The sequence below is a fragment of the Cnephaeus nilssonii genome, assembly GCF_951640355.1.
Source record: "Cnephaeus nilssonii genome assembly, chromosome: 15".
NCBI lineage: Eukaryota > Metazoa > Chordata > Mammalia > Chiroptera > Vespertilionidae > Cnephaeus > Cnephaeus nilssonii.
Window position 1 is genome coordinate 19,971,219 of NC_137086.1, and position 21,446 is coordinate 19,992,664.

The following is a 21,446-nucleotide window of genomic DNA, read 5'->3' on the forward strand; positions in this document are numbered from 1 at the left end:
GAAATCACATCTTTCTGACCAGAACATGGCAGCTACTTAGCCCTGTGACCCCCACGATTGATCTTTCCTTTTAAACTGGGGGGGTGTGCAGTCAGAGCTGGTGGGAAAAGAGTTCTTTACTCTTCGGCCCACGGGTCAGTTCTGGAATTCCCAGTGGCCTTTGAAATGTTTAGGAAACTGTTCACTGACCCTTCCATCTGCTGGAGAACCCGGAGCCTCGGTTACCCTGCTGTTGTCAGCAACTGTTGTTGACATGTCTCTGAACTGTCACGAACCCAGGAAAAGGTCACGGGCTCAACTCTTAAGGAGTTTGGGAAATCCAAAGGGAGGCCAACTTTCTGATCTATGAGGAAATGACCAAGCCTGAGTACCCAAGCCAGAAGGTGTGGCTCAGCCTCAAAGAGCAAACTCAAGCCAGAGAAGAGAGAAGCTGCATGGCTGCTGTGTTTGGGGAGAGTTTTTTGAATGTAGGCAGCGGCCTGGAGGGACAGTAGGTTTTGGATTGTCCTAAGGCAGTGGTTCTCAACCTTTCTAATGCCGCGACCCTTTAATACAGTTCCTCATGTTGTGGTGACCCCCAACCATAAAATTATTTTTGTTGCTACTTCATAACTGTAATTTTGCTACTGTTATGAATCGTAATGTAAATATCTGTGTTTTCCGATGGTCTTAGGCGACCCTGCTAGCAGTTCTCAACCTGTGGGTCGTGACCCACAGGTTGAGAACTGCTGCTGTAGAGAGCCTAAGACCATCGGAAAACACAGATATTTACATTACGATTCATAACAGTAGCAAAATTACAGTTATGAAGTAGCAACGAAAATAATTTTATGGTTGGGGGTCACCACAACATGAGGAACTGTATTAAAGTGTCGCGGCATTAGAAAGGTTGAGAACCACTGTTCTAAGGTGTGGGTGTAGGTAGAGGAAGAAATGGGCACCACCTGGCCAGGGCAGGGGTCTGGGAGGTGTGGGGTAGCTCCTGGGATCAGTCACAAGTAAGTGTAAGTGAGATGGGGGGCAGGGACAGATGCTAGGTACCTGGAGCCTGGGTTTGATTCAGGGGGAAGCCAATGGTGTGTTCTTGAATAGGGGTGAGACAGAGCTGGACGATGCAAACCCAGGCTTACTGCTCCCAGGGACCAGCAGAGAAGTCCCCATCTTCTCTTTGCCTAAGTGTGGAAACTGGCACATTGGCAGGACATTAAACTATGTAATGAACCATTATGTAGCCCCTACTCTGTGGCACTTTATTTTTAAATAAACACATAATTCTAAAATAAATACATAATCACATCATGGCGAGAAAACTATTTCCCACTTATAGTAGCCAATTTAAAGAAACATGCGAAGTTAATGATACTGTACAAGGCAGGTGGATATTGTAAAGCCTAACGGTTCTCACGCTGCACGTAGCAGATGAGTGACTGAGGCTCCAGAGGCCCCCCCGTCTGCACACAGCAGGTTTATGAAGCAGAGGCAATGCAAGGTGGTCAGAGGGTGGAGAGAACAGTGGCAAGGAGGCCAGTTGGCCGACTTCCAGGAGTGAGCATGGAGAGGAAACAGGAGAGGCGTCGGTTGGGCCATTGTTCAGGCAGCTGTTGCAGGTGTCTGCCTGGGTTCATCTGTGATGCCCATTTCAGGTGCAGACTCCTCGTGTGTGGCAATGGCTCTGCACAGAGAACGTGGGCAGGTCCCAAGAGCTAACGCATGATTGAAAGCTGCCATTTATTTGACAGTGGACCACACCCTATGAACTAAGTCCTTGAATTACCCTCTTTCATTCCTCACAATAACCCTGTACAGTGTCTGCCATTATTCCCCGCTCTTTTCCAGATGAGGGGGCTGAGGCTCCGAGAGGTTACATTTGCCCAAAGCCACACAGCTGGGACTCAAACCCAAGTTCGTCTGACTGCAAGGCCCTTCGCTAGCGCATCTGCTGCCTCCTTCTTGATTGGCACTAACGACATTTTACGGCACGTCCTGTTTCTCACATTTCTCCCTCATTTAACCTGGAATATGGGTTTCTATGACGAAGCTTGGAATTGGATTCATCTCTCTAAGCACCAGAAACAACAGCCATTCTCCAGCCCATAAACCCCGTTCCTAACCCCTGTGCAGCATATTAATAGATCTGATTCTATGGTTAATATCGTCATTAAAGTGGCTCTCCTTGGCCCTTTAAGAAGCTCATTAATCACTAAATATAGACCACAACTCGTTCTTTTCCACCCTCCGCATGTTGCTCCCCCCCATTGTGTGATGCCATCTGGTGCTATGAGATCATGCTTTTTGTGTTCCTTTTCAGAGATCCAGATTCATTGCTCTCTAAACCCGGAAAGCCAGTTAATTCCAACTGCACGCCTGGCTTTGAAAAAATTTGAATCTAATGCCTCCTTGTGGACTTTCACAGTATCACTCTTGACCGTAACATCGCATGGAACTTCTGTCTTTACCACCATCCCGGTACCTGTGTACGCTCCGTCTTTTTATCAGAAGGACCTAATTTGTCTTTGATAAGCCAGCAAGAAACTACAGGTCTTTTCCTGTGTGATTTGTGTTAAGCTTTCATGTGTCAGTTGTGCGTGTGTGCTGGAGGAAGCCAGACCTTAATCATACACTTTCCCCTTGTAATCTGTTAGACTTTCGGCTATGACAATGGAACAAGCTTTTCAGAACAAGGAAATAAAACGGCAAATGGCAGGCCTCTGACACTGCTGCTGATCTGTCCTTCACTCCCACTTTCCCTTCTAATTCTGCCCGAACTCTCTAATCGGCTCCAAGGGAGGGGAGCATCAGGGCTGTAGAACATTTTCTTGCAAACTCAGCTGAGGAGCCCTGGGCTCACCACCAGACTCCCAGCCTTAGGGGTCTGTGAGGACTGCTTGTTACTACTGTCCAGGGCAGACCTTGCCACTCTCCCCACCTCCTTTCTCTTCTCACTCCAGGGGATCCTGGCAGTTTAAATTTAGCCTGGGGGCCTGGTGGGGAAGGAACAGTAACGTGGTGATATGTGCACTGCTTACTTCATTCCTGGCACCGGCTGGACTCCCCTAGGGGAAGGGGGGAGGGGGACTGGGCAGGCTGCTCCCTTCCTTTCTGCTACTCTCCCTGCCCACTGGGATCGAGCCTGTTCCCAGCAAGGGTCAGAGGAGGCGATGGGCCCTGAGGATATTTGCAATGATATAAAAGGGACCCACACACTTCCTTCCCTAGCACAGGAGTTGTTCCAGAGCCAGCCCTTCTGAGTCTAGAGCAATTTCTCCCCAGTCCACATCCCATCACCAGCATTAAGTATTGTACTTACCGAAATTCCACTGATTATTTTGCATTTATAAGGATTTTTTTTTTAAACAGCTGCCAGGATTAAAGGATGAACATTCACTCACATCTCTTTTAAAATTAATCTAATCAGATTGCATTTATATCAACAACTGACCAAGATGATTTACAATGGAAGAAGGAAGTCCTGTTGTGTTTTAATTTGAAGGGAGGGTAGATACTTTTATAGGATTCAGAAGGCTTTAGGGGGAAAATAGTCCCATATTAAGTTATGCAGTAAAAGTATGGGTTGGAAGGGAGGACAGTAGAAGGTACTAGAAGTAATGGATACGCTTGCCCATTTCAAAATATTGTGCCTCGGGCAGGGAATTTTTCAATATCACCCTTTCTCCCAGGACCCAGAGTTCGGGTCAGTGAAATTCATGTGTAGGAATTACATCAGGTGGCCTGGGGTTAAAGAGGCTCTTGCGGTCGCCTGAAGACCTAATCACCACCTCAGCGGCCTAGCAGAAGGTTGTCTTGATAGAAAAATGTCTCTGGTTTCCAAAAACACACACTTCCTAGTGAACTTTTTGATGCAACCCATTTGAGAGTTAGGGGTTGGACCAGATTCAGACCTATGCAATTTATCTGTGTTAACTTCCTGTTTCAAGCTGATTTCTCCCAACCATCTGTATACTTTTAGGCCATTTCCCCTTGAGGAGTTTTGCATTTAGTTAACACAAACTCAGTGTTGACATGCAATAAAAGGAGTTTAGATCTTTATCCAATTGAATACATTCAAAAGTGAAACGTGGAGTTTTTTTTTTTTAAGGTAGCACACTGTAAAAGAAAGAAAAGAAAGAAAGAAAGAAAGAAAGAAAGAAAGAAAGAAAGAAAGAAAGAAAGAAAGACGATTTAAAAAAATTATTTCATGTTTTAGGTTTTTACTGCTCTGACTGGCCTCTATTAATGAAAATAATCAAGACACTCCGACGCCCTCCCCCATCCCACTCAGTCTGGAAGACGCTATTCGGCCTCGGGCCTCCAGAACTCCATTACAGATGCAACTACTAAATCACTTCTCTTGTTTGCCTCAAGGTATTGCGCAGCGGTGCACGGCGATCAAGTACCACTTTTCTCAGCCAATCCGCTTACGAAACATTCCTTTCAATTTAACGAAGACAATACAGCAAGATGAATGGCATCTGCTTCGTGAGTATTTCTGGTCAAGGGCCAGAGAGAAAATGGTGTCTTTCTGAACAACAAGTATTCGTAGGCTTGGACGGAAAGATGTTGTGTTGATCCTACGTGGGCCTCGGGGCCAACTCGACTTGGTCAGAGAGACTCAGGGAGTCGTTTCCCTGTGCCGTGGTCACGCCTCGGTGACACATCAAATGTGTGGAAACCAGGCCTAAGGGCTTCGTAAGACAGGGCAGCATGCGTGGGCCCTGGTGGCTTCCTGAGTCCTTTCTCTACCGAGTCATCAGGAATAAGCACCTGCAGGTAGCGGGCCACTTGTCTTAGTACACCAGAGAGGTTACACCTTAGGTCCTGTTTTTGCTTGGCTTCTACGCTATTCATTGTAGCTGCTGTGTCTATCTCAGACCTTGGTGTTTCTGCTGCACTATTTTTATGAGCGTATGTCATAAGCTTCTCAGAGGGTGTCTGTTACCTCTACATTTCAATGGCAGATGCTGCCCTTTTTCACTGTTAGGAAAACGCGAAACCCTAGAAAGGATCATGCAGCGTGATGCGTAAGAGGGCTGATGTTTCCTTGAAAACTGTTGCTCTGTGCTGCCTGGTGAGAGATAACTCGGGAAAGCAAAAACGAACGCATCTAACAGTGGGGTGTGCCCCTCATCCTAGCTCCAGGTGTGCACAGACCTGTTGCCTGGCCCCAAGGGCTGCAGACCTATCTTCGGGACCTATTGTTTTAAGAAGCTAACGATTTAAAAAATTGGCTTTGTTAAAAAAAAAAAAAAGGCAGAGGGAAGGAAGGAAGAAAACAGAAAGACGCAAAGCTAGCAGGACAGTCTGAGTGCTGCTTTAGGGTAGCAATCAGAGTGGAAAGGGGTCCGGGTACCTGTAGACAGTCCGTCCCTTGGTTTTGCCTAGAAGGTGGGGGAGGGGCTGTGTTCCTGGCCCAGTGATCACAATTGTGTTTTTGTGATAGATGAAACCTGACAGTTGTGGACACAGTGGGAATAGTCCCTCCTTAACCGGGGGCAGTGAGTGCTTGGATGGCAGGGCCTATGTTTAAGGGGGGGAGGATGGCTATGAGCAGATGTCTCCTATGTGCTCTTTGGGCCCTATATCAGTCACCACAATGGCCTTCACTTTCTCCAATCCTTTTTGAAAATAGGCAGGAATCGATAAATGGAAAAGAAAGTAGCTGGCATCCGTGGTGCTCAGGTGAAACCGTATTTCACTATAACTCGCTATTCAGGCTCTTTCTCCAAAGTCAGATTAATCACAGCCATTGCCATGGTGGAAACCTGCATTTCTATTGCGCTTGTAAAGATAATAAAGATATTTTGCACACCTACCTTGCTCTCAGTGTACCAAGTGACTTGCTATCTGTTATCCAAGTTGACCCTGGCGCTGTCCTCTGCTCTCTTCTCTACTTGGTATGGACTTCTCCACAGACTCGCAGAGGGTAACGCCGACCCCTCGGGGTGTTACACCCCATCTGTCCTCTTATGAAATGGGAAGAAAGTGCCCGAAACCTCGATCGTGTAGGCCCTGAGCCTGTCTGTGCAGCTTATTAATTTTCATAACATACACAAAGCTCTTCTTTCTCTAATTTTCAAGGACCCTCCTTCTGCTTATTATTTTGGATGTCTGTTTGTGTTTCGAGATTAGATTTGAGAAGAATCACCGCCGGCTTCCTGGGCATGGCCGTGGCTGTCCTGCTCTGTGGCTGCATCGTGGCCACGGTCAGCTTCTTCTGGGAGGAGAGCCTGACCCAGCACGTGGCCGGCCTCCTGTTCCTCATGACAGGTGCGTGAGCCCCTCAGACGCCTCTCCCGGCCAAAGTGAGGCTGCCCTGGAAGCCGCTGGCTTCCCTTTGTTATCTCTTCATTTATTCTGTGTTCACTCGTGAGAAAAGTGGCCCGAAGAAGGTTTGTTTGGCATTGGTGGGTAATACAGAATTTAAAGAAACAACAGTGTTCAAAATGCACCCCCAATTTCTTCATTGTGGCCCATTCGAAGGTTGGATGGAAATATCTTGGGTTTGAACTCCATACGAGTCAGCTCTGATTTTTCTATCCCATTTTTGTATACTGTACCCCAGCCCTGGCCAGACTCTCGGCAAACAAGGAGCCCTGAGGAGAGAGAGGGTCAGTGAGGGGCACAGCCCATCCCCCCAGGCTGAAAGTCAACTCCGATGACACCCCTTAGTGATGGAGTCATCGGGGTCATGTTTCGACACAAAACCTTCATTCATTTCATCCTACACGTGGTTTCTGAGGACTCACTATGTACCACACACTGCTCTAGGTACTAGAGACACACAATGAACTAGGCAGACAAAATCCCTCTCCATTTTTGTTGTGGGGAGAGATAAACTATTTATGAGAGTGATAAAAGCTAGGAAGAAAATAAACAGGGTGGAATAGGGGAACCCGGAAGGCCTTGCCGAGGCAGCGATTTCTGAGCTGAATTGTGAGGAGCACCGTTGATCGGGAGGGTGTTGCAGCTGAGGAGAGTGGGGGTGGGCGGGTGTATTTTGCACCACAGAAAGCAGACTGGTGTGGCTGGGGGCAGGGAAAGAAAGGGGAGGATCACATGAGAAGCAGGCGGTGGCTTGGATTTAATTTGTCGGTGATGGAAGCCACCAGAAGGTTTTAAGCAGAGGAGTGACTTGATCTTAAAGCAGGAGATTGGAAGGGGTGGAGGGTGGAGGTGGATACATAACTATGGCTTTTTTGATTAGCAGGAGAAGGACATTTTTGTCTAAAAAGGAGTCAGGATCTAAGTTGATGGTGAACACTGAGTGCAAGGAAGAAATCTTTCGTCTGTTCCTTATCCTATATCCTATATAATAAAGAGCTAATATGCTAATTAGACTGAACAGCAGAACGACCATCCAGACGACCAACCGTCCGGACAACCTTCAGGATGAAGCAGGGGTTGTGAGGGCCAAGCCCCTTGCATGAATTTCATGCATCGGGCCTCTAGTTATAGAATAAGAGGGCTAGGACAGCAAAGAATCACAAAAAAATTAGTGCATGCATGATTCGTGAATGCCAAATTAAGAGTTTCACGAAGGATGCTCAGTATTAGAACTAGTATTACTCTAGATAAGTGGCCATCTATAATAATAAAAGCATAATATGCAAATCAACTGAACGGCTGAACAGCAGAATGACCGTCCGGACGTCCTTCTGGACGACCTTCCAGTCGAAGCTGGGGCTGCAGCATGGGGTCGAGGCAGCCGCTGCTGCTGTGAGGGAGGGATCGAGGCACCGCCCCTGCTGGGAAGGCCTACTCTTGCACGAATTTCGCTTATTTCTATTAACCTGGAGTTCTGTTACTCAAGTGACCACAACTGGGTTTTCTAGCACTTCTCAGGGTAGTGGTCACCCACGCAAGCCTTGTTAACTGGAGGCGGCAGCGCCCCTCTGTGGCTGACACTGGTTTCTTTCGGTCTGTCTTCCAGGGCTGACAGGTAGGTGGCGCTTTGCTTTCTGGTGTGCTCGACCAATCAGCCCAGGAAACTCCCACCTGCCCCTTTTCCCGCCCTGTCAGTAATGGGGGTCATCATGTCAACATCCTGACTGAGCATTCAGAAGTCACGTGGCCCCTGAGTAGTTGTGAGCAGAAAACCAATTTAGGTTTTCCCGATTTTGTTGAATACACAGCAGAGCACAGGAGGCTAAAATTCTAGCTCCTGCGGTTTTGGAGGAGGACTTGAACCCTCAAGACTACTCATCAGGTGCCTGCCTGAGGGATTCGTTTAAAGTCCAAATTGTAGACTAAGTGGGCCAGGACAACAAAGAATCAGCGGCCCGTGCTGCCCAGAGAATTCCTTTATGCCTCTGCTGGGGCTCACTGGTCATAAAAAATCCTCCCCATTTTCCTCCCTCCCTTTATTAGCTGAGCCCCCATTTTCCTGACTCTTGTCCCCATATACATGAAATAAATGCAAATTCACCCCCCCTCCCACCCCCCAGCCCTGGGCGGGCCCACATCACATCCCCTGGTCAGGAAAATGAGAGAAGCTGTGGATGACAAAAGCCTGAGTAGGAGTCCAGGAATACCTCGTTTTATTGTCCGTCACTTTATTGTACTTCACGGAGGTTGCTTTTCTTATAAATTGAAGGCAAGACCCTCTCCTGGCAAAGATTATGATTCACTTGATTGTGACACTCACTTTATTGCGGTGGTCAGGAACTAACCCGCAATATCTCAGAGGTATGCCTGCAGTTTTTAAAGGACACTCTTAATGTGGTTAATACATGAATAATTTAGCATATAAAACAACTGTTAGCAATAAAATAAATCACAGGGACCTAAAAACCAGGCCCAGTGGATTTTCCTTGGGAGACTGAGGGGCTGGTTTGGTATTAAATGAAAGAAGGGTAGGAGTTCAGTGTTGGGTTGGCTCAGAGGAGAGCTAGGAGCCAAGTTTCCTGAGCTGGCTCCACCTGTCCCTGGCTCAGCCCTTCTTTCTGATCCACATGTCACCTGTAACTTGGGGCCAGACTAGCTCAGGGATTCTCAGGCTTTGTTACGGAAAGCCCCTGTGTGATTGTTAAATAAAAACAAAACAACAGTCACAATAATAAAAATCCGTAACAACCAAAACAACAACAACGAACTTAGAAACTTGAAGTTTGATTGTCATTCCCGAAGGACAAAGAGACACAACACAACATTGTTTTCCTTCTTGTGCTTTTGGTTGCCCAAACAACATTTTTGGAATAAAGGAAAAATTCACTTATAGATCCCATCCCCTAAAAAATTAGATTGTTTAATTATTTTTCTTGCTCATGAGTTTGCCTCATTAGAGAGAGAGAGAGAGCGAGAAAGAGAAACATTTGTGACCATCATCACATGGAAAGTATTTAGTCTTCTGGGCTACCATGTACCATCATACCCTCACCATTCCCCATGTCGCTACATCGTCCTCTACTCAGTGATTAATAGCTGGGTGTTCTTCCATGAAGTGGCTATGCTGTGTTGTAGTCATCTGTTTCTTTACTGTGGGATTCATGGAGGTTTGTTTTATTTTGCTACTACAAATGCCTCTTTGTTACCTTTGTTTTGGTTTTTTTTTTCCATTTTTTTTAATTAATGTATTATATGTGTACATATCTTCCCATTGCCCCCCCACCCCACCCCACTCCCATACACGTCCTTTGTTACCTTTGTAAACACCAACATAACTATGTGAATCCACTGCAGAAGATACATTAGTGGCAGCAGGACAGGAGAGCCCTAAGGGTTAAAAGAAAAAATTGATTTTAATTAAGCAGAAGTGTCTTCAGCAGCCCTTGTCAGAATCACGCCCACAGATTTTTGATGCTAAACTTAGCCCCTTCTAATGTGCTGGCGTCTTCATTTTCCACCTGAACTTATTAGCCAGACCTTCAATGAGGAACATCAGCGATGTGACAGTTTGAGACCTTCCTCCTTCTGCCTAGTGCTTACAGACAGGCCTTGATTCCCCACACGTGGAACAGCAGTGCTGCCGACTGTCCGTTCTCCCCGGGGAGCCAGGTTCTCTCCCCCTCCCTCTTTCCTGGGGCCTCTCAGGGGGTGCTGCAGAAGGACCAGGGCCAGGCCTCACATCCCCCAAGGGCTGCAAATGTAGCCCTTTGGCTTCATGTCCTGTGAGGCGACACACGCGGTCACAGAGGCATCAGAGGACGGAGGGGATAAGACACTCACCTTCTAGCTGTGACCTGCTGCCCGTCATTAGAACACACTGCTTCCAGGGCACCGGGAAGCAATATTTCCATCAACGTCAAATGATGCCTTCCATTCGGTAGCCATAGTCATATTATTATGGGAATACATTGTTATAAATATAAATATTTTAAAGGCTTAATTTGTTCAATGCAAACATTTTTTTAATTTTTCAAATACAGTTATATTCCATATTATTTTGTATTGGCTTCAGGTGTACAGTATAGTGTTTAGACAATCATATGCTTTACAGAGTGTTTCCCCCAGTACTTCCAGTGTCCACCTGGCCCCATACATAGTTATGACAATATTAGTGGCTATATTTCCTCTCTTATACTTTCTATCCCAAGACTATTTTGTAACTACCAGTTTGTACTTCTTAATACCTTCACCTTTTTCACCCATTCCCCAACCCTCCTCCCTTTTGGCAACATCAGGCTGTTCTCTGTATCTATGAGTGTTTCCATTTCAATGCCAACATTTTTCAATACAATTTTTTAAAAATACGTTTTTATTGGTTTTTAGAGAGAGAGGAAGGGAGCGGGATAGAGAGAAACATCAATGAGAGAGAAACATCATCGATAGGGTGCCTCCTGCATACTCCCTACTGGGGATCAAGCCCCAGATGCCATCATGTGTCTTGACCGGGAATCACTGGTGACCGCTTGGTTCATGGGTTAATGCTCAACCATTGAGCCACACCGGCCAGGCTAAATACAACTTTTGTATCTTGTTGTAGGGTCCTTATTATCTTCTAATGTACTGGTCCTGCCTTGATGGGGGTCTCATTGCTCACCTGGTCCATTTTATGCCATGAGTGGCCACAGTGACAGCAGATAAAGGGGAGACAAGAGCCCAGGCGGACCCAGCAAAGCTCAGGAACAATTAAAACCCCAATTAGGCTATTCATTGCTTTGCTTCAATGTATTCAAATAATAATAATAATAATTTAAAAAGACTAATGCATTCAAATAAAAAAAGACTTGGCCATAATGCATTCAAATAAAAAAAAGACTTGGCCACCTGGCTGTATTGAATTATCTAGGTTATCCGTTGATTATGACTTAAAACTACAAGTCCTCAATGCCTTATCTGAAACCCTTGGGGCCCGGTAGGTTTTGGAATTCCGGATGTTAAAGTTTTCCTTGAGAAAGGGAACATGGTGCATATATTATCTAACACCTTCAGCAAGGTCTGTAATCAAATACATTAACATGTCTGCAGCAAAACATACCCTGAGCTGGATCGATGTGGACTATAAATAGCCTATGTCCCATCAGGTCAGGCTTTGCCTTTAAATGAGATTGCTGCCATCTTTCAGGAACAGGGTGAGAGTTTGGGGATTTAATAATTGCAGACTGTGGATTTTTATTTACGTTTGTGAGGGTTTTTTTGTAAAGTTTTGTCTGTCTCTATTACTCCTACCCAGTCATTCAATCCATGTGAAAAGTAGCATGAGGCATTTTTTTTTTTCTTCTGGAAATTGCAAAGAGACCAGGATGATGGGCAGGTCATTCTTTGAAGAAAGGGGGTGGGGAGGGAGGGGAGGAGGGCAGGGGAGCCAATGTTTATGCCTTTGGGCATTGCAGTTATGTTATTTATCAAGCAGGCTAACCAGGGTGAAGTAACTTCTTCTTCTTTCAGCCTTTTAAGCACATCAAAGGAGGATGGTCCAAAGAATGCGCCCAGTTACCCTAATTACATCTTACCAGCTGGCCACAGGCACCATGAAGATTTTAGGGAGGGAAATTAGGTTGATGATCTGGGATGGCCGCATAAATTTTCTCTGTCTCGACCCGAAAATATCCCTTCCAGCCCTATAATCTTGTGATATCATGGTATTTTCTAATTAAGAATATTGGCAGAAACCCTCTTAATATTTTATAAGAAGATGAGCTGCATGCAGGGCTTTTCAGAACCAGTAATTATTCACCCTTTTGAAGATGCTCTCGGCAATAGCCAGGACTGAGCTTGGGACTTCCCTCCCTGGGCGCCACCAGCTGAGCTGAACAGTATCCGTGGTAGCCACAGGTCACTCCCAGCTGGTCAGGGGAGAAGGAAAAGGGAAGGAAAAACCTCCGAGAAGAATGGAGGAGAGGCAGCTTCTCTCCTCATGGGTTTTAGGAAGGGCCATTAGATTTGGAACTTCAGAATGCAGGGGCGATACCTTATCTTCTCATGCCCCTGTCCCATGAACTAGATTGCTACTGACAAAAAGGCAGCATTATTTAAAACTAGAGGCCCGATGCACGAAATTCATGCAAGGGGCTCAGCCCTCCCAGCCCCGGCTTCATAAGGAAGGACATCTGGAAGGTCGTTTGGCTATCCGGTCTAATTAGCATATTATGATTTTTTTATTTTAATCATAGATATGGAACCAAAATGGAATTCCACGGTATAAAAATTGGCCTAGGACTAACAATCCAGGTACAACAAAGATGTTTAAACAACACTTTTTCTTGGTGCCTTTTAAGTTAGATGGTTTTATTTTTACTTTTTAAAATACCTAGAATGGGTCAGGCCTCTTTTTACAAAAGCTTTGGACACAACGCTTTGTCTAGTCTCCGTACCTTTCCTTGTAGTATTTCAAACACAGTCCTGCCCATCCCACAAATGACATATGTGGGAACTTCTTAGAGATGTGAGCCTCTAAAAAGGAGGAACTCTCAGATATACTCTTTTGTTAATCTTGGCTTTCCTCTCATTCAGAGCAACTTCAAGGACACCTTGGAAAGATGAAACAATGTCACTAAAGACCAGCCTGTGGGGGCATTTGTGGGACGGGGGAAGGACAGATGGAGGCATATTTGTGGGCTCATGGTAACCCTTTCTACCACTGTCAGCTGAGTGAGTAAGGCCTCAGAAAATAAAGCAGGTTTTCATCAAGGTTTGAGGAGTGCCCTATTCCAAAAAGAACTTAAATGGAACAGAACTGCATATAATATTTTATGATAAAATAAACACAACTAAGTCATAAAAATACGACGAGCAATCAGGTTTGCAAGCATGATGGACCCAAGGGTGCGCTTAGTAGCAAAAAAGCATGCCATAAAGTCCCCGACTTTTGCCCGTGGTGGGCCCCTGATTTAGTTTTAGGGAGTTTCAGCTTTCTGGCAACTCAGTCCAAGAAAGACATTTTATTAGTGCCACGTTCACCGTGTCCATGAAGTAAGCACAAACCAGGTGCCCAGGGAGAGCACCACCACTCCGGACGCGGAAGGCGGAGAAAACCAGCCTCCGTGACGCCTGCAGGTTGGATGGTTTCTGATCATCCCTTTCTGCTCAGTGTGAGCTAGAGGTGTTCTGCTAAACTTCATTTCACCAAACGCAATTTTATGGAGTTGGCAGGGGAGAGGCGCTAAAAAAATCAACGTTTAGTGCAAAGTCAAAGGGAGTCAATACAGAAAGAAAATCCGTGACAATCTATTTTTTATTTAGGTGCATATTACCAGATACTAGATTCCCTAGGACGTTTTTGGAACTACGCCACATTTTGGAATAACTGAATTACAGAAATTTGACAGTGTAAGGGACTTCAGTAACCAGCTCCCCACCACTCCTCTTTTTTCCTAGATGAAGAAATGAAGGCTCAGCGAGGCTAGGTAATTTCAAGGTTGCACAGTGATTAGCAGTGGATCTGGGGACCAGAAAATGCATTTCCTGCATCTCAGCCTATTGCATTTGGACATCAAAGGATGTTTAAAAGTCTAAGTTTGGACTCAAGCTTTCAGAGGTCATTAAAACCATGTTACTTGTAAAAAGACTTTTTTTTTTAATCCTCACACAAGGATATATATTTTTTATTGATTTTTATTTTACATTTATTTATTTATTTATTTATTTATTTATTTTGCGAGAGGGGAAGGAAGAGAGAGAGAGGGAGAGAGAGAGAGAGAGAAACATAGATGTGAGAGAGACATCGATTGGTTGCCTCCCTTATGAGCCCTGACCGGGGATCAAACCTGCAACCTAGGTATGTACCCTGTACAGGAATCGAACCCACAACCTTTTGGTGTATGGCACAGTGCTCCAATCACATGAGCCACCCAACCAGGGCAAAAAGCTTTGTTTTAAGCATTCAGCTGGGTGCAGATAGTTAAATGCAGAATGGAGCTGCTTTTCCTGCAAACAGGTCATTTTTCTATTATTATCTTGTACCTGTTGAAGATCAGATTTTTTCTAACTGCCTTATTGGTCTATTCCCAGAATTGGTTAGAAGGACCTTGTTATATATAAACACTGTCTTTGTGTTGGTGCCAGGGAGAACATTCTTGTAGATGTAAGAACATTTGCTCTTCACAAGATTTGAAAAGAGCAGAGGAGTATTCTTTTTTTTTGCCGGGTTCATTCCTTTATGAAAGAATTATTTCTATGATGATCTTTCTTTGGAGAACTCAAAGTGACATGTTTGCCTTTATATTCCGGAGCAAGGACTCGGAAGACAAGATTTTATCCTTTGTAGAAAAGCAATCACTTTAGAGTTTAAAAACAGAATTAGGCCGAGTAGAAAATATCAAATTATCTCAGATCATGCATCCTTTTAATTGAAAACATTTCTTTTCTAAATGAACATTTGGAAAAGGATTCAGGCAATGTGCTCTTACATGATTTGAGTGGAGGCAGAATTGCAGCACTTAAAAAATTGCATTCAGGTCATCTTTATTTCTTCCCTATTGCTGCCGGCTCTGAGTTTATTTTTCTGGTAGTGTTTCTGATCCCCAAAGCTCTGTTTAAAAGGGGGCATTTTCTTATTCCCAAATCTGTGCCTCTGTTTTCCTATGGAGAGGCTGCATAGGTCCCTAAAGTCACCAAAACAATTTCTCAGCAAATAAGTGTGACCTCCACTGTACGCAGCATAAACCAAAGAATGAAGGAGAGCCGTGTAAGACTGGGACCAAAGTGGGCATTCCCATAGGTCAGTGGGGACCAGATTTGGTTTTTATTGCCCATTTTCAGCTCAGCAACAGTCTCATTCTGATCCCCTGCCCACCCAAAGGAGGATCCTTGGGGGTCCATTGTGGTGGAATAGGAGCATCACTTGAATACTTAAAAGCCCGTGTTTGGGGGATTTTTATCAGAGTCTCGATTTTAGTGGAAGGACATGTGTTGGTATAAAAAAGTAAAATTTCAGGTCTGTCCATTTATATCATCCAAATCGCCTACATTTGGAGTGGTTGAAGTATATGACCTGCTTACTCAGCTATTTTTACATCATTTCCAATTTCCTGGATTTAATTATATTATCTAAAAGTTTTTAGTCATTCATTAAACACACACACACACACACACACACACACACATCCCCACATGATTTGTGGAGGCCCTAGTATGTGCCAGGCTGTGTAACTTAAGAAATGATTTAGCACTTGTAAAAATTAATTTAAAGTATTATTTACAGGCAACATGACAAGCACGAATGCTGGTGGTAATTCAAAGAGAAAGCAGGCTTTGTAGGATGATTGCAGCTATATAAAAATGGGGCAGCCCTAACCAGTTTGGCTCAGTGGATGGAGCGTCGGCCTGCGGACTGAAGGGTCCCAGGTTCGATTCTGGCCAAGGGCATATGCCCGGGTAGTGGGCTCAATCCCCAGTAGGGGGCGTGCAGGAGGCAGCCAATCAATGATGCTCTCTCATCATTGATGTTTCTATCTCTCCCTCTCCCTTCCTCTCTGAAATCAATGAAGAAATATATATATGTAAATAAATAAACAAATAAATAAATAAAATAAAAATGGGGTATGGAACAAGGGAAATGAAAACTTTTACATTAGGTTTGAGTGGTTATGGAAGAGTTTTAAAAATAATTACAATTTTTATTAACTTAAACAAATGTAAATTTAAATATACATACCATTCAAGCAAGATAATTCTGAATAATTCAAGTTATTAGAATTCTCCCCTGTGTTCTTCATTCCTGTATCTACAATGCCTAGCCTACAGTCTGGCACATAAAGGTTTTGCCAATCTTTGCCGAATGAAGTAATTCAGGTCCAAAAAAATTATAGATCCTTTCTTAATTTGGAGTGATCGCCTCCTCTGTTGGTCTGATTTTCACAAAGGCCAGTCTGGCATTTGCCTTGCATGTAGCCGGCAACACTGTCACTGATCCTTCGTTCCCTTTGTATTATTTACAGGGATATTTTGCACCATTTCCCTCTGCACTTACGCTGCCAGCATCTCCTATGATTTGCACCGCCTCCCGAAGCTGATTTACAGCCTGCCCGACGACGTGGAACACGGCTACAGCTGGTCCATCTTCTGCGCCTGGTGCAGCTTAGGCTTCATTGTGGCAGCTGGAGGGCTCTGCATCGCTTACCCATTTATTAGCCGGACCAAGATGGCACAGCTCAAGTCTGGCAGGGACTCCACGGTATGACTGTCCACGCTCAAGTTCACCGCTCGGTGGCCCGTCCACAGGGCAGACGACTCCTGAGGGGAACGGAGTGGAGTTGGCGCATCAGGATCCCAAGCACAAAGCGGTCTTTTACATTCCAACCTGTTGCCTGCCAGCCGTTTCTGGATGACTGATACAAACCTCCCCACCTTCCTAAGGACAAGACTACTGTGGATTCAAGTGCTTTAATGACTACGTATGCTTTGACTGTGAGGAATAGGGAGCCAGTGCCATGGGACACGTCTAGGTTTTAGACCAAGAGGAGGTTGTAGTGGAAGAACTTGTATGATTGCCACTTATCGCAGAAAGCTTGTATATAACAATTACCTGAGGGTCATTTCTATTTGCAAAAGGATTCATCACAAAGCAAGTATAGTTTTCTTGTCATTGGACCGTGCTTGTTAAATTTTCATACAGCCTCTTCAGAACTTGTCCTGATGGTGTCTCGTTGTGTCAGCACCAAATGTCTGTGGACGTTCCTTGTCACAGGAGCATTCTTCTTCTGTTGCCTTATTTATTTTTTAATTGAAGTCTCTTCTCCGTCTTTGTACTGGAATCAAAACCATCAGGAAAACAGATCAGCTGTGTTAAGAGCTATTTGGTGACACTATGCAGTATTGTTTGAAGTCCTGTCTGTTGTCCACCCGCGGTCTCTTTACGTTAACTGATTTCTGCATTAAATGACTGCCCCCTTGTTAATCTGGGCGTGTTTTCCGGTCTTTCAGCCGTGGCAGCACGTTTCCCAGCCGAACAGACAGATGAGAACCTTGTTTTAATAAGACCGTCACTAAGCCTTTCTAATCACTCCATTTCGATTAGGTTGGCCATTGTGGCTTATCTTTTGTATGTAGCAACCACACACTTGCTATGGAAAAAAGATACCATTAAAATATTTTTAAAGTATATTTTTTATTGAGTTCAGAGAGGCAGGGAGAGGGAGAGAGAGATAGAAACATCCATGATGAGAATCATGGATTGTCCGCCTCCTGCAAGCCCCCTACTGGGGATGGAGCCCAAAACCTGGGCATGTGCCCTGAACAGGAATTGAACTGTGATTTCCTGGTTCATAGGTCAACACTCAACCCATTCAGTCACACCAGCCGGGCTGATAAAATTTTTTTTAAACCTTTCCATATTATTTTAAATCGCGCTCCCCCCCCCCCCCACCCCCCTCTCTCTCCCTTTCTCTTTACCATCTGCCTGGTAGTTAGCCAGTATTGAGGATACAAGGTCTCTGTCTTTCTCTCTGGACCACCTAGGCCAGTAGATTTCAACCCTGGCTGCCCATCAGAGTCATCTATTCCTTCAATTGCACCTACACTGGACCCCCCCCCCCCCCAGACCAATCGACTCAGAATGTCTGCAGCTGGGCTTGAGTGTTATTGAAAAAACATCGCACGTCATTCTGACGTGCAGGTGGGATTGAGAGCCACTGTCCTGCCCCACGGCGGCAGTAACCGTCTCAGCCGCTAACATTTATTTACCTCTTACGATGTGCCAGTAACGGGGCTTTGTTTATTCCAGGCGTACCTTCGTGTAATCCTCTCCATCTCTAAGGTAGGTACTCTCATTCCATTTTCCTAGCAAGGAAGCTGAGGATCAGACGCAGAATGCTTGCTTCATTTGTTTCCTCCGTCCTTCCCCTACGTGTGGATGTAGGACAAACGGTTTAAATCCTTCCATTGTGTTTCCTTATCTTTAACTGGAAGGGTGGGCACTAGCTCACTTCTAAGCTTTTCCTCTTAACTCCAACATGATCCTCCATTCTATACACAATGTGTAATAAAAATGCTCTTTAAAATAGGAGAAAATGCCATATCCAGATGTAAGACACTCTGCGTTTTTAATTTCAGAAAAGATACAGTTTTCCTTCTTTTCAGACACTGATTCGGTTCTCATAAAAGGTAACGATCATCTACCCCCCTTCCCCTGACAAATAAAGCCTGATTTTCAAGTGACAGTGTTTGGAAGAGGTTAGATGACCCCAGAGACTACACGAGCGCTCGCTAAGGCCTGTGGGTATGATCCCTGGCCATCTTGCAGGCTGTTTAATAAACCCGTCCCTGGGTGAGATCAGAGATACACAGCACGGAGCAGTTATTTTTATTTATGACTTATATGGGAAATTCTCAAAGCAGGAGAGCTGTGTCTTTGAAGTCGTCTTTGCAGATCCCCATAGAAGATGTCGAGACTCTTGAACATTTATATTCCAACCACCAAAGCAGTGTCTGAGTGACTGACTTTTGAAGTGTCTGAGAAGCTTCCTAGGGGCTGGGGGTGAGAATGGAAGAAAGCCTCGGAGGGACAGGAGGTTGGAGGGTTCACGCACCAGAAAGCTTTGCCCAGAAGCGGGGAGAGTTCAGTTAGGATTCAAACGTGCGCTGGCGAGAACAGAGCCTCGCCGCCTTCCAGCCAGAGCGAGCTCCCAGCGAGGAGCGGCGTGCCCACGGTTTCTGCCTTTCTATTTACACTGTCAGGAAGTGCGATCAGAGGTTGCCAAAGCCTAGCGTTCGGCCCCCCAGTCCTTGGGCTGCTCTTAGGGTTATTTTCTTAATTAGCTTTCGAATGAAGACGATTGAAATGGCCGCTGCAGTCCTGCGTGGGGCAGAATAATTTATTGAGACGATTTGTTTTTCTCCTTCTGTTCTCTCTGTCCCACCGCTAGTTGCATGCCTGTAGCCAGACTGTATTTCTTTGCCTCAGGGTTGTTTATTTTTGCACGACAGAAAGCAGAGGCAGCTGCGCTCATTGCAGTGAGGATACAGCGGGTCTGGGAGGGAGGCCAGGCCAGAGGACTGACTGTGGGCGAGCGGAGTTCAAGGGCATCCCAGAGACTGGAAAGAGAAAAGGGTGGCAACCCCGTGACTAGGTGGGCCTCACGCCCTGTGATGTGACCGTGTCCGTGAGGCAGGATAGTTAGATGCTAGGAGAATGTTTGACGAGTCAGAAAAGGGAAACGGAGACAGGTGGTTGGACAAATGGGGCCAGACAAGTCAAACAATTGACAGCCAGTTAGGAAATCACAAGATCTCATCTTCCCTAAACCAAGGACACTTGAGAGCAACTAATTTGCACTTCTCCTCCCTAACCAGAGCGTAAATAGCTTAAATCACCCAGTCAGGGACATAGATAACAGAGACCTAATTAGTACCATTCGTGGCAGCCAAACCCACGGACTGATAAAGACAGGGGAGGGGGGGGCGGGGGGGGGGCGGGGGATAACAAAACAAAACAAAATAGAACCAAACAAATTCAAGATACAGGCAGAGCTGACCAGAAAATGACCCTGGCCCCTCTATGCACGCATTTTGGTACATCAACATATAATTTAAAAACACACCTGGAAAACTGATGAATAATCTGCTGAGACCACCCTCCCCCACCTCCCCCCCGCCTCCCTAGGGTTCCTGCCCAAAAAAGAGAGAGAAAAGCCTTAAAGGATGTCAGTGTGGGCTGTCTCGGGAGCATGCCCACGCCTTTTCTTTCTCCTAAACTCTAAGGGTCCCCACGAGACTTGCAACCAGGGGAGCAATGGGCAGTGGTAGCTTGTCCCGGGCTAACCCCCCGAACCTGTCCACCAGGCCCCTTTTCTCTGACGTTTCTAGAGAGCCAAAGCAGCCCCGCCTAGGCTCTCTCGTGTGGCTTCTTCTCTCTCAGGCCCTTCCTTGGTTTCACTCTCCCCGCTTTAATAAAGGCACTCTCCACATCACCTGGACTCCTGTTGTAAAATCTTTCCAGCACAAAGTCAAGAACCTACACATCGCAGGCCAGCCCGAGGCATACCCGCTCTGGGCCTGGTCCCTTTCTGGGGACGTCAGGACCTCAGAGAGAATGGCTGTGTGGGGTGCCCAGGGATGCTGGGCTTTTGGTACAAGGGCTCTCATGCCCCAGCAGTGAACAGTGGGTTGGGGCGGACCAAGCCTTGGAATAAAGGGTTTCTCAGTGATAGCCAGCCTGACCCTCAGAAGGCCCAGAGACATTGACACAACTGTGCGTGTGTGTCCTTAATGATAATTGAGGGCAAATTCCCCCAGTGCTGCAAGATAGAGCTTCGACTAGAAAGTGGATTTACAGAACGCCTGGGATTGTAAACTAAGAATCGTGTCCACCTGCCATATATAGACAACATTTACCAAAAAAAAAAAAAAAAAAAAAAGAGGGCTTTCCAATAGACCCACAGGCCCCTCCTTTTCACAATGTCGTTCTTGGTTTGTTTGCAATGTTAGAACCATTGCTGCCTACTCTGAGGGAACCCTCCCACCTCCTTCTTTGGAGCACCATGGACCCTTGAGAGTCCAGAGTCCTGGATGTGGGAAACCTACATAGAATGTCATTTCTTTTTTTTTTTTTTTTTTTTTTAAATTTCTTTATTGATTAAGGTGTCACATATTTGTCCTCATCCCCCCATTCCCATCCCACACCCCTCCCCTTGGATGCCCCAACCCTCTGTTGAACTTAAGCATTGGTTAGGCTCATATGCATGCACACAAGACCTTTGGTTGATCTCTCCCCCCTCCCCCCACCCTCCCCTATCCTCCCTCTGAGGCCCGATAGTCCGATCGATGCCTCCTTGTTTCTGGTTCTGTTCTTGTTCATCAGTCTATGTTGTTCATCATTTCCCCTAGATGAGCGAAATCATGTGTCACTATAGATATACTTATAAGAATTGAATGTGCGACGAGCAATAATAGTTATGCTGACAGGCAAATGAATCAGTCTGTAGTGAGTTTCTTTCTGGACCAACAGTTCTTTTGAGACCCAATATCAATGTCCACCGGTTCCCTGTGAGTACATGTCGGCACTGACCCCTCAGCTCTGGATGGTGGACAAATGGTGGTAATGCAGGTCCGACTCCCTCTGGTTTGGTCTCGGC

At 45.6% G+C, this 21,446-nt stretch overlaps 1 protein-coding gene across 3 annotated transcripts in view; it reads left to right on the plus strand.

Annotated features, from left to right (window-relative positions):
• TMEM178A (transmembrane protein 178A) overlaps positions 1-17,565 on the plus strand; it is a 43,340-nt gene extending 25,775 nt beyond the window's left edge. Inside the window, exons 2-4 of one of the 3 annotated variants that reach the window (XM_079792445.1) lie at positions 4,363-4,476; positions 6,127-6,264; positions 16,314-17,565. In XM_079792445.1, the coding sequence (XP_079648571.1) occupies positions 4,363-4,476; positions 6,127-6,264; positions 16,314-16,555 (494 nt within the window). In that variant the 3' untranslated portion in view covers positions 16,556-17,565. Of the gene's footprint in view, positions 1-4,362; positions 4,477-6,121; positions 6,265-16,313 lie in introns of all 3 variants that reach the window. The other 2 variants (XM_079792447.1, XM_079792446.1) reach the window with 2 other exon arrangements.
• The last annotated feature ends 3,881 nt before the right edge of the window (positions 17,566-21,446 follow it).